Raw genomic sequence first — 13,996 nt, 5'->3', positions numbered from 1 at the left:
GCCCCATAGACAATAAAAATAAAACCAGAGAAAGTACTTTTCATACAAAAGACTACAACCATAAACCTGGTCTGACAGAGATGCATCATTAAAACAACATGAAATAATTTACAGTGAGTCTGAACACAGGGTATGGGGTTCACATGGAACTTTAATCTTTAAGTGCCTGCAGAATAAGTAGGGAACACACAGTTAGCAGAAATAAGAATCTATTAGAAAAGTTGGCTCACACAGCAAATGCCTAGAGGACGGTCATAAAACTTATCTGGTGACATCGGCAGGGACCGTGGAGCAGCAAAGGGAGACTCGTAGCGGGAGCAGGAATACTTGCATTAGATGCACGTTCCCAGGGCCAATCCAACCCTCTCCGACATACTGACATTTTATCTGGCTTACAATTTATTTGCTGTAACATTTTGTGGGCAAACCGGTTACCCACCAACCACTGCAGTTTATCTTCATGTCGTGAGAAAATCTATAGATGTTACCCTGTGATCTAATGTGGGGGGGTGGTGGTGACATGCTCATTGCCACAGGGGGGTGGGGAGTGAAAAGCTTCTGCTCGCGGTAAGGAGAACAGCCACCAGCCGGGCAGATTTGAAGGCGGTGACAGCCAGGCAGAGAGCGGTGGGCTGCTCGGCTGTATTCAGACTCAGAGCAGGTCTGTCAGGAGGGGGAGACGGGTCTGGCACCGCTGCCGCTGGTCTGTCAGGAGGGGGAAGACGGGTCGGGCACCGCTGCCGCTGGTCTCTCAGGAGGGGGAGACGGGTCGGGCACCGCTGCCTGCTCTGATCTGCTCACAACCAGATTCTGCATACTACCTCCCTGCAGCATAATCTGGCCACCATGGTGACCTGGCCCCCAGGGTTTGTCAAGCCCTGCTTCAGAAGCATTGATACATCTTCCAAATTAGATCTAACTAGTGAAAGTGGCTGGGCCAGGTCAACTGAAAACACGATTAAACGGTCTCATTCATCATAATGTCCTGTAATGATTACCTTATATAGGAAATATAATTTTTTTTTACACAAAATTCTTTATTTAAATTTATATAACAAACGTGACTGACGCTGGCATTTTTAGCGCATATTTTGAACATCTCTCAGAGATGTTGGCACTCAAAAGAGATGCATATTATCATGTTGGGTAAGTTTTAGTTTAAGTGTTCTTGACGCAATTCAATCATTAACAAAATTTATTTGCATTTTACTTAATATGAAGCCCGATTTACAAATACACATGTGTCTGGTTTGATGTAGAAACCTTTCTAGCTGGATCAATGCTGGTGCTGCCAACAAGTTGTTTATGTGGCGTAAATGCTTAAGGGCATGCGGGGGGTGTGAATGGTTTCAATGAGGACTGGCACCGTACCTGGGAGACCCACTGCAGCTGTGTGTGCCACGTGCTCAGCAAGGTGTCATAGAACTCTGTCAGCTGTCGGTCAAGGGACATCTCACTCTGGCAAAGCTCCTGCCACACGGACACCAGCTGCACCTAATGGTAAAGGCACAAATGACAAGCAAGTTAGGAAGAAAGCTCTATAACACCCTAGGCACGTGCCCCCACACCGGACAACCCCCACCCTTCACCCACTAGTAGAAATATTAAGTACCAAGGCCAATCAGGGAGTCCCAAACTGAGCGTTATACAGTGGAAGGGGCAGGGACCCCAAAGCAGCACAGAGTATATCAGCAGATATAAATGCGTTTCGGGTGCTCCCATTCTCATGCGGCTTTGACAGACATGTGGGGGGCCCACTTCCCCCTGAGCGTACACGCATATGAAGGTTGCCTAGAGCAACCTTACATATGCGCGCACCTTCCACATCTTTCGATGGTCGGCGACCACCGAAAGATGTGGGACGGTCCCAGTGGCATGCGTATGGCTGTTTATGCAAAAATCCATTCTCAGCCATTGCGAACGCACGCGGCTTGCGAATGATGGGCCGGCGTACCACCATTCGCAAGGCGGGATCTGGGTCACTCGCAAGGATGCACATTCACATCCGAGAAAATGAACCAGAATAATATACGATAGGCAGCCCGGACCCTATGACACCAGCTGTCGCAGCTAAAGCCACCATCAAAGTTTTTTGGATTCTTCTGAACGGCAACTCCAATCAATGTACATTATTATTTTTTTAGAATAAAACTGGATTTCTATTAAAAGCAATAAATCAGAAAATAACTGGAGCAGCTGCCCGAATACAGACTGATCACTCAGCTACGCCTATAGTGACTTACAAGGAACGCCCTGGGGTCTTGGCTGCGGCAGCATATTGTACTGTATTGGGAAGCATCCAAGGGTTGGTCATGTCCTTACCACACAGGGCAGGAAACGTGCCCAGTGTTTTATAGGAAGCACGGATAAGAGATCTCAGTGTTATAGGTAATGTATGGTCAGCTTAGCAGGGAAGAGGTCACCGTTCTAGCACACACACCTGTAACCTGGCACTGGGGAGCGGTGCGTCACTGAGCTCACATCTTTACGGGACGGCAGGTACTGTACAGAGCAGGGACACAACACGCCCCTTCTAAAAACTGGGCCTAGGCAAGAATATTGCAAGTCATCGCTGATAAGGGTAACTCGCTCCAACCAGTTACCCCACGCTGGAAGGTGGCTGACAATCATGCTTTATTGTGGTCTGCGTAATTTAAATCACGATACAATGGTAAGTAATAGGGACACAATGTTGTCTGACTTTTGTCGCTGCGAAGCAATGCAGCTATTACTAAAAGAATGGGCACTGTGCTAACAAATAGAATAAAACTAGGGCACACATGTTTAAAGCCCCCCATACACAGGTCCGACTTGTCTGAGGCACAGGTCAGACCTGTTTTCCCCTCAGCTCCCGGGGAGGGCTCCTTGTGACTTGGCACTTGATGAACCATTTTTTTACATGTAAGAGGGGTTGGGGTAGTTTGGTCTACGGTATGTTGAGTCGACAAGCATTAGGTTGACACCATTAGGTCGACATGGGTCAAGGTCGACACAAGCATTCGGTCGACATCGGGGTTTTCACAGTTTTTTTTACCCGGATGTCGACACAGTTTGAAGTGGACGCGCCAGTGGATGGTAGGGCATGAAATACTGCCTGTCGGCACATGTCGGCTCAAAAAACAGTGAAAACCTGCGTGTCAACCTTTTGACTGTCGACCCAGGCACGGTCGACCTAATATGCTTGTGTCAACCTAATGACCTGTCGACCTTGACCCATGTCGACCTAATGGTGTCGACCCAATGCTTGTCAACCAACATACTGTAGACCAAATGACCGTACCAAATCACCTTAAACCCCCGGGACCGTATCCCGGGGGTTTAAGGTGAACACGTATCGGATCCGACCACATAAAAAAACCTCAGATTTGGGTTCATTTCACCCAATGTCGACCTATTGCATGTTAACTGATTTCCTGTCGACCAATAGTGGTTGACCTTTCAATTATCGACCTATCCACCGGAGCCAAACAAAACATAGTCAGACAGTATGTTGATAGGGTTAAGGTGCATACACACTGGCAGATATATTGGCCGTTCGATTGAATACATCGATACGGAGTCATTCACAGATAAATCGCGTGGGCTCTGCAACATAGCCGATGCTTGATATATCTAGAGATTCAATGCCCCTGATGGCGAGCTATGACAACGAGAAGTGCCACTAGCTCGCCATCAAGTATTCCACTCCCTCGCCTTCACTCCGCATTTCCACCTCACTGGTTGGCGTTGTGGAAATGGCGAGTGTGGCCAATAAAACGGTGAATCTCGTCGTTTAAGGGGATCCTCGTCGTCCTGACGGCGAGGATTCTGGCCAAACATTGAATACGGCGATGGGGTTTGAAGGCAAGGCTTTTCCTCGTCGAAAATAAGCCATCCTCTTCATAGAAAACCCCCTCGCCGGGGCATTGAATACCGCCCATAATCGGGCATCATGCTGTGTGTATCCGCCTACCGTCAGTACAGCAGCGCTGGGAGCCGGGGGCGATTGACAGCTCAGTGGGCGGGTGCATGCAAATGCGCCCATTCACTTGTGATGTTAGTTCCGGACAGATCGGGCAGTGTGAATGTAGAACGCGCTGCCCGATCTGTCTGCAGATATAGCTATTAATGTGTACCCAGCTTTAGGGGGGTATTCAATCTTCGGGTCACGGCAGACGAGCTTGCTCGCCTGCCGTGACCCAGTCCCGTTCTCGGTCAGCTCGACCGAGAACATGCAGGCGGGATTCAATGTCCCGCCTGCTGCGGGACGAGAAGGGGGGGCGTGGCCGCGAGTTGCGGCCGGGAAGTGACGAGATGCAGCCGGCAGCTCGTCACTTCCCGGCTGTTCTCGGCAGAACGAGCCCGACAGCTAGAGATGTCGGGCTCGTTCTGCCAGGATACCCTGTTCAATGCTGTCGGGGAAGACAGCATTGAATAGGGCCCGTCGAGCATCTCCCCCACGGGAGATGCTTGACGGCGATTGAATATCCCCCTTAGAGTTCTCATTATTTCAGCCGCTAGATTTAAAAGCAGCAATATTTTAAAAGGCAAAAACATGCTGACGGTTCCGATAAATCCCACTTTCGATCTCTGGCTCTGATCCGATTTGCACGGGAGCGCCACCGGATCGGAATTGGAGGCACACGATTTGCTACTGTTCAACCGATTTCTCAGCCTGAGTTGTATGGCCAGTTGTAGCCTGAGTTGTATGGCCAGCACTAGTGTATGGCCAGCTTAAGGCTAGGTAATCTTTTTAGATTTTTTGTGAAGAAATATACCTTATGACATTTGTAGTAGTACGCCAGTAACTGGGGCATCCGGTCAATCTCGCCGAAGACCTTCACAAACATTTTAGCCTGGTCTGTGGAAATAAGAGACACAGTGGGGAAACAAGGGTGCAGCAAGTATCCATATGTATGAGCAGAGCAATGCATTGTGAATACAAAGACTGTTAAAATTCCACAGGTAGAACAACTGGAAAAACACAGAAATAACAATGTAGGGGATATTCGTGTCTCACATACTGCCTCTAACTCCGTTCCCTTTTACCTTAATGAACATGCGGGCAGATGTATGAAGCCTTAAAAAAAGAAATACCATATATACTCGAGTATAAGCCTACTTTTTCAGAACATTTTTTATGCTGAAAAAGCCCCCCTCGGCTTATACTCGAGTGAGGGTCCCACTTGAGTCAATACGTTTTCCCAGTTTTTTGTTGTAAAATTAGGTTCCTCGGCTTATATTCGGGTCGACTTATACTCGAGTATATACGGTAAGCACGAAGGCAATTAAGAGTGATAAACGTTCAGCCAATCAGCTCCTGTCATTTTTCAAACCCAGCCTGTAACCTGGCAGTTAGGAGCTGACTGGCTGGACATTTATCACTCTTTAGCACCCTTGCGTTTATCTCTTTTTAAGATTTAATACATCTGCCCCACTGACTGTGAAGGGGGATGACCTTATTTTTGGCTTTCCGCTGGTCTTTAGTGGTTTCTTTCTGGAGATACAGATGTGTTCCTTATACCTAGCCACAATCACATCAACTAGCCCCACTTAGGGCACCACAGAAGTTGCCACCTAATGCTGGGTACGCATTACATAAGGTGCACCTTAGCCGACAGCTCGACTGGGATAGAGATATATCGGATGTGCGATACGCACTGAGCAATATATTGCACATTTGCGCAATAGATCTTTCACATTTAGCATCAAGGATTGTCCCGTAGGGCGTGCAGCACACCTAATGGAATGACCATGGAAATGACCCGCGGGAGCCAGGGATCGCACGGGCACACTGGACGATATGGTAGAACATGATGTTCCGGTGTGGATTGGAACAACATATTGGACGCTATATCCTCTAGTATGTCCCTGGCTTAAGCCTGGTCAAAATACTTATCCTACTGTAAGTAATAGGTATACTACAATATAAGCGGATATAGATAGAAAAAGTATAACAGTAGCATTAAATGGCACAAAAAAACAAAAATACACAATTTTGGGTATTCCAGGCTATTATCAGGGCCTGTGTGCCCCCTAGTGGATGAAAGAAGAAATACAAGAGACAGGGGAGCATTGAATCGGACCTGCTGTCATTCACCTGAAATGTGGGTTCTTTTCCTGCGATTGATTGCTGCAATCGCAGGAAAGGAGCCCAAATTGCACGTGAATTGCATAGTATATGGCGGTCTTATTAACCCTTTGAGTGCCAAATACATTTTTTCAAAATAGGTGTAAAAATTGTCAAGCAAACATTTGTATTCACCATAATGACCTGTAATGATTACCTGATGTAGGAAATATCATCTTTTTTTTGCACATCATTTTTTATTTGAATTTATATAACAAATGTGAGCGACGCCGGCATTGTTAGCGGATATTTTGAACATCTCTCAGAGATGTTGGCACTCCAATGGTTAACCATACAAAGCGGCTTCCTGGACTGTTCTTTATACTTCTAATGCACAGGTTTCGCTGTTGCCAAGCAACACCCCCCCTAATCGGGTTCTCATTGTTTTAATTTTTTATGGAATTACACTTTAACCCCTTCCCGCCGCAGCCTGTTTTTGCCTTCCTGACAGAGCCCTTTTTTTCAAATCTGACATGTATCACTTTATGTGAGGATAACTTTTTTTTGCTTTTACTTATCCCAGTGATTTTGAGATTGTTTTCTCGTGACACATTGTACTTCAAGTTAGTGGTAAATTTTGGTCGATACAGTCTGTGTTTTTTTGTGAAAAATACCAAAATGTCGTAAAAAAATTGAAAATTTTGCAATTTGCAAAATGTTAAATTTTCTGCTTGTGAGACAAATAATCATACCACTCAAAATAGTTAATAACTAACAAAGACCATATGTCTACTTTATGTTGCCATCATTATTTCAACCTCCTTTTAATTTTTTTGGACACTAGGAGGCTTAAAATATGAATAGCAAATTCTCAAATTTTCAAGAAAATTTCAAACACTGATTTTTTTAGGGACCAGTTCAGCTCTGATGTGACTTTGAGGGACTTGTATGTGAGACACCCCCATAAATGATGCCATTTCAAAAACTGCACCCCCTCACAGTATTCAAAACAGCATTTTGGAAGTTTGTTAACCCTTTAGGTGTTTCACAGGAATTAAAACAAAGTGTAGGTGAAATTTAATTTTTTTTGCAGATTTTCAATTTTAATACATTTTTCTAAGGAACACAGTAGATTTTACTAGAGAAATGTGACTAAAAATTGATTCCCCCAATTCTTTTGTTTTCATAAAAATCCTATATGTGGCCCTAGTGTGCACGTTGACCAAACCACAGGCTTCATAATAGAAGGAGCACCTACTTGATTTTGGAGCCTCCTTTTTATGAGATTATTTTTTAGGCACCATGTAGGTTTCTAGGCACCATAAGATGCTAAAAGTTAGGAACCCCCCCACAAGTGACCCCATTTTGCAAACTACACCCCTCATGGAATTCATCTAGGGGTACAGTGTACATTTCAAACCCCCAGGGGTTTCACCAATTTTGGTACAACTGGGCTGTGAAAATGAAAAATTACATTTTTTTACACAAAAATGCAGTTCTGGCTCAAAATTTTTCATTTTCACAAGGAATGAAGGAGACAAAGCACCCCAAAATCTGTGCCGCAATTTCTCCCGAGTACGGCAATGCCTCATATGTGACCAAAAAATACCATTTGGGTGCATGGCAGGACTCAGAAGGGAGGGAGTGATATTTGGATTTTGCAGCACAGATTCTGGTGGAATGAATGGTGGGTGCTATGTTGCATTAGCAAGACCCCCGAAGCACGGTGAAATGATGAACCTAATAATCCATAGATGTGTGGTATATTTTAAAACACTCCTTCATACATAGGCCGGGTTTGTCGGGGCAAGTTTCACAGTGGAAAATAGTTTGCTTTCTTATTCCCTTTTTATAGCAAACTTTGCACCTTTTTTGTGTCCTGCCCTTTTTTCCAGTGGAGGGGATTTCGTTAGGAAAATGCTGCCCTGATACAATACGGGGGCCAGTACGAGAAGTACTGGGGCCAGTACTAGAAGTACTGGGGCCCTCTGCCTGCTGGTTCCCAAATATTAGGCCCTTTATGACTTCCTCTTGAAAGTGCATAAATGTCCCCGTCTGGCTGGTAGAACGGAATAGTACGTAAGTGTTATACAGTGCCATCTGGATGATATACACGGCCAGCTTCTTATACCATATTTTTGTTTTCCGCAGGGCACTGTACGGCTTCAGTACCTGATCTGAAAGATCCACTCCGCCCATGTACTTATTGTAATCTAGGATACAAATAGGTTTTGAGGTGTGCGTACTGGTACCTCGCACAGGGACGGAGGTGGTACTGTCTCCGTGAATTGTTGTCAGTATAAGGACATCCCTCTTGTCCTTATATTTGACCAACAACATATTTTCGGTGGATTGTGCCCTGCTTTCACCCTTTCTCAGTAATTGGGCAACGTGCGTTTTTGGGAGGCCTCTTTGGTTCTTGCGCACAGTACCGCAAGCTGCTGTACCTCTTGAACCAAGGGCCTTAAACAGGGGGATGCTGGTGTAAAAGTTATCCACATAGAGGTGATAACCCTTATCCAGGAAGGGGTGCACTAAATCCCAGACAATCTTTCCACTAACACCTACGAGGGAGGGGGGACATTCTGGCGGTTCAATTCTTGTGGCCTTCCCTTCATATACCACGGGCAGTACGGATGGTGTAATGGTTAGCATTACTGCCTCACAGCACTGAGGTCATGGGTTCAATACCCACCATGGCCCTAACTGTGCGGAGTTTGTATATTCTCCCCGTACTTGCGTGGGTTTCCTCCGGGTACTCCGGTTTCCTCCCACAATCCAAAAATATACAGCTAGGCTAATTTGACTCCCAACAAAATTAACCCTAGAATGTCTGTGTGTACGTGTACATGTGGTAGGGAATATAGATTGTAAGCTCCACTGGGGCAGGGACTGATGTGAATGGTCAAATATTCTCTGTAAAGCGCTGCGGAATCTGTGTGCGCTATATAAGAAACTGCTAATAAATAAATAAATAAATAAATATACCCTAAACCTGTGGGTGTACCCTGAGGTACTTTCGCACAGCTTATACATTTTTATGCCATACCTTGCCCTTTTATTGGGAAGGTACTGGCGGAATTTAACCCTTCCTTTAAAATGTATAAGTGACTCGTCTACACAAATGAATTTTTCGGGGATGTACATCTCAGCAAATTTGGAGCTGAAATGATCAATGACCGGCCTGACTTTGAATAGCCGGTCAAAGGTGGGATCATCTCTGGGTGGGCACTGTGCATTATCGTTGTAATGCAAAAATTTAAGGATCGTCTCAAAACGAGTCCGGGTCATGGCCATACGATGAAGTGGGGTGCTGTACAGAACATCTGTACTCCAATATTGTCTAATTTCTGGCTTTTTAACTATGCCCATATGTAACACCAGACCCCAAAACGTCATCATCTCTACTGCATCTACAGGGGTCCACCTAGCAAATGATGACGTGGGGTTTTGGGCAATAAACTGCTAGGCATATAAATTACTTTGGTCCACCATTAAATTTATAAAATCATCAGAGAAAAAGACTTTGAAAAAGTCAATTTCTTTGAGGCCTGTAGTATCAAATTGGATTCCTGGGTTGGCCAAAAACTCAGGAACCTGGGGCTCAAAATTGTCTGGTGGTGGGGTCCATACGAGATCAATCATTGGGGGGGGGGTCTCAGCTGCTCTACGGGGGCGTCTTTGAGGGGGTCCCTCATCACTAGAGGAGGAAGAGGAGCTTAAGACAAATGCAAATTCATCGCTTACTTCACTGGCTGTGTCAGTGTCAGAGGCAATAAGGGCATATGCCTCCTCCGCTGAAAACAGTCTTTGCGATGATTGGGACATTTTTATTATTTTTGTGTAAGTGTAGTGTTTCAACACGTGTATAGTGTAGGGGGGGGGTACAAACTTTATTTCAACACGGGGGGTATGTAGTGTGTATGTAGTGCTTTAACACGTGTAAGTGCAAAGAAAAAAAAAAAAAAGCTCCTGTGCCAAAAATTGAGCACAGATGTTGGTCAGTAACGTCCGTCACTGATCAGCGCTCAGCGGCCACAGGACACCCACAAAATCACCGTGGGTGTAAAAAAAATTTAAAAAAAAAAGACCTCACAGCACCCTAAAAAAAAATAAAAATAAAAAAAACTGCTGATCAGTCAAAGGCAACAGGAATTTGATCCAAAAAAAAAAAAAAATTAGATCAACCCTGTGCCAAAAATGCTGATCAGTGATGTACGTCACTGATCAACGCTCAGCGGCCACAGGACACCCACAAAATCACCGTGGGTGTAAAAAAAACTAAAAAAAAAAAAAACCACAACACCCTAAAAAAAAAAAAAAAAAAAAAAAACTGCTGATCAGTGATGCAACACTGATTAGCAGTGAGGGGCAGCAGGCACACAACTTTTGGTGCAACCTGACGGGGTATATATATAAAAAAAAAACCTGCACCCCAAAAAAGTTGCTGATCAGTTAATTTATACTGATCAGCACAAAAGGGGGGCAGCAGGGGGCAGCAGAGACAAAATTATATTATACAATATTATGTTCTATGACACAATGACGCTGCAGCAGCAGCAGCACAAGCACCAGGAAGCAACAGCAACCAGGAAGCACCAGCAGCTGGCAGCACGGATGCCACCAACGCTGATCAGGTCAGTATAAGGGGACAGATGAGACCGCTCTGCACGCTGTTCCTGACCGGAATGGCGGCTGCAGGGCTGTCTCCGTTATTTTCTGTGAGGTGTAATGGCTGTGATTGGTCCGTCGGTCCGACGGACCAATCACAGCCTTGGGGGCAGGTGGGGTGACCACCAGTGACCCCTTTACACCCGGTGGTGATTGGTGCTGTACTTAACAGCACCAATCACCACCGATCCCTGTGTTACCGAGCGACGTTATTCGCCGGTACACAGAAAACGCTGTAATTGGCTGTTCACATTTGAACAGCCAATCACAGCGATCGCCGATGGGGGGGGGGCATCGCTGCCCCCCCGGGCCACGAGGGAAGATGGCTGCTGTCAGGGACAGCAGCCATCGTCCCTCTGTCACCGCGTCTATAGACGCGGTGACAGTTTACAGTCATGACGTACATTTATGCCATGTGTCGGGAAGTACATCCCGACCATGACGTAAATGTACGTCAAATGTCGGGAAGGGGTTAAATATGGTGTAAACAAAACATTTATTTATTTCTTGACTCTACAGGTTCAGACTACAGGACATCATGGCTCTTTGATGTAGACAGGCCGTACGTTGGTACTATTCAAACTAGGAATCCTGGGGAACAGGTTAGGGCAGTGGTTCCCAAACTGTGTGCTGCGGTACCCTGGGGGTGCCTTGGGAGACTTGCAAGGGTGCCCTGAGTTGGTGGTCCAGGACCAATTCAAGTTTTTATGTCCATTCTAAGTCAAATTGTGGACAAACAGAAGGGAATCATGTCCATTACCACATAACTGATCCTAAGGATGAGATATAAACACTATTCATTTATTTAACTTAATATTTGTTTCTGACTTTCTTAATGAGAAACCTTTAGCCTAAGGGTGCCGTGAAAACATTTCTGACGCTTTGGGGTGCCGGAATTCAAAAACTTTGGGAACCCCTGGGTTAGGGAAAAGCCTTCCTATTCTCACAGATATTCAGAAGAGCAGGGTGCTTCTTCCTCTGGTGTCTGGTGGATTCAACTTGTCATTCCACCTAGCCAGACTGACCATCAAATACCAGTGGTCCACAGGCCACAATCTAAGGCTTGGTTAATCCGGCCTACATAGACTATATGCATGATTTGTCTTTCCAATATGGCAAATCTCACCGATATCGTTCTTTACCGACAACATTGAAGAGGGATCACGGCAGAACGGGCCCGACACCTTCTAAAGTCGGGCTTGTTCTGCCGATAACGGGCATGGATTGTCGCGATCCCGTCCTTAGATAGACAATCCACCGCCGGTTTCACGGACGCGCCCTCTTTTTCGCCGATCGGCAGGCAGGACATTGAATCCCGCCTGCCGATTTGCTGTAGGCAAACCACAAACGGGCCTGGGTCACGGCTTTTGGGAAGGATCGACAACTGTGATCCGGGATTGCATGCCCCCCCTAAAACTGACAGCTCAAGGGTAAAATCACTGAACTTGTTATTGGACTTATTTAGTAAGTGTCCCTGGCAAACAAGTATATTATATACTGTATGAAAGAAAAGATGAATTCCTAGGAAACAGAAGATTTGGACAAATTCACTTCTATACATGATGTAAAGTGGTCAGCAATTTTCTGAAGTACAACAGCGCCCTCTTCTGCACAGACCGTGACTTCACTTGGTATTGTCCACCTACTGTACTATACTGTAATTCTATGCAATAGACCAGTGGTTTGCAAACTTCATGAATCACAGCACCAGAGAGTATCAGCATGTCTTTTCATGGCGCCCCTAGGTTGAAGTAAATTGTGAAGTCCACATGCTTTATGAATGGCAGCCACCAGCACTAGTTATGCCCGTGACTTTGACAATGTGGCACAGCCACACTAAAAATATGCATTCTTCAGAATACGCTAGACATTCTTCAAAATGCTCTAGACACTGTTAAACAGCTATACCTTCCCCATCTTATCTCTGATCGGGATACGGTCACTAGGTCTACAAGCATTAGGTCAACATGTGTTAGGTCAACAGGGTCATTAGGTCAACACAAGCATTATGTCGACATGAGGAAGGTCGACAGTCAAAAGGACGACATGGGGTTTTTCACGTTTTTTCTGGAACCGACAGGCGGTATTTCATGCCCTTCTACTAGGACGTAGTAACATAGTAATAAAGGCTGAAAAAACATCGAATTATACTCACCGATAATTCCTTTTCTTCTTAGAGATCCCATGGCAGCCATACTTAGGGATATTTCCCCTTTCCTCAGCTTAGACAGGGTGATTTTTTTCCACATAGGCTCCGCCCACCTCAGGTACATAGGCCTACTCCTCCCCTTCCTCTATGTCTTTTGAATGTCTCCTACTCACTCGGAAATAAATCATCCAATACATAGGGAGGGATCTTTTTTGTGGCTGCCATGGGATCTCTAAGAAGAAAAGGAATTATCGGTGAGTATAATTCGATGTTTTCTTCTACGATCCCCATGGCAGCCATACTTAGGGACATACCAAAGCAAAAAAGGGCGGGAGACCATATCAATGCAATATTATTTATTTAAGGCACTTTTCCCCCAAAGTGGGCGGAAGGAATGTGTAAGGCATAATGCCTAGTGAAGGTATGCACAGACGACCAAGTCGCGGCTTGACAGATGTCGGAGAGGGAAGCTTGAGCCTTCCTAGCCCATGAGGCAGCCATCGCTCTTGTCGAGTGTGCTCTTACGATCTGTGGAACAGTTCTTCCTTCTTGTTCGTAGGCAAAGATGATGAGATTTCGAATCCACCTTGCCAAGGTTTGTTTAGAAGGCACAAACCCCTTGTTTGTTCCTTCCGTAACAATAAACAAATGTTTTGTTTTTCTAATTTCTTCAACTCTTAGTAGATAAAGCGAAATGGCTCGTACTAAATCTAAAGAATGCAATTCTTCTTCCTCAGGATTAGTAGGATCATCATAGAATGTTGGTAATATAATCTCTTGATTCAAATGGAATCTGGATACAACTTTTGGAAGAAAGTCTGGATGTGTTCTTAACACCACCTTATTTGGAAACATACTCAGGTAAGGTTCCTCTGCCCATAAGGCTTGGATTTCACTAATCCTTCTGGCCGATGTTATCGCTACCAAGAAAACGACTTTCCAGGACAGATATTTAAGCTCTGCTTGTGACAAGGGTTCAAACGGTGCTTGCATGAGAGCATTTAGTACAATGTTGAGATCCCAAGGTACTACCATAGATTTTCTGGGAGGCCGCATCTTCTTTATGGCCCTACAGAATCTGATCACTATCTCTTCTTTTGCCAACTTGCGATCTAGCAATATGCTCA

At 45.2% G+C, this 13,996-nt stretch overlaps 1 protein-coding gene across 3 annotated transcripts in view; it reads right to left on the bottom strand.

Annotated features, from left to right (window-relative positions):
- Positions 1 to 13,996, bottom strand: part of COG7 (component of oligomeric golgi complex 7) — a 61,581-nt gene that overhangs the window by 33,785 nt on the left and 13,800 nt on the right. For all 3 annotated transcript variants that reach the window (XM_083152860.1, XM_083152859.1, XM_083152858.1), the window contains exons 6-7: positions 4,758 to 4,840; positions 1,372 to 1,494 (exon numbers count right to left, since the gene is read on the bottom strand). In XM_083152860.1, coding sequence (XP_083008986.1) covers positions 1,372 to 1,494; positions 4,758 to 4,840 — 206 coding nt within the window. The remainder of the gene's footprint in view (positions 1 to 1,371; positions 1,495 to 4,757; positions 4,841 to 13,996) is intronic.

Source organism: Crinia signifera, chromosome 7 (assembly GCF_055691185.1).
Source record: "Crinia signifera chromosome 7, ASM5569118v1, whole genome shotgun sequence".
NCBI lineage: Eukaryota > Metazoa > Chordata > Amphibia > Anura > Myobatrachidae > Crinia > Crinia signifera.
The sequence above is the reverse complement of the archived record's forward strand: the minus strand, read 5'-3'. Positions and strand labels throughout refer to the sequence as shown.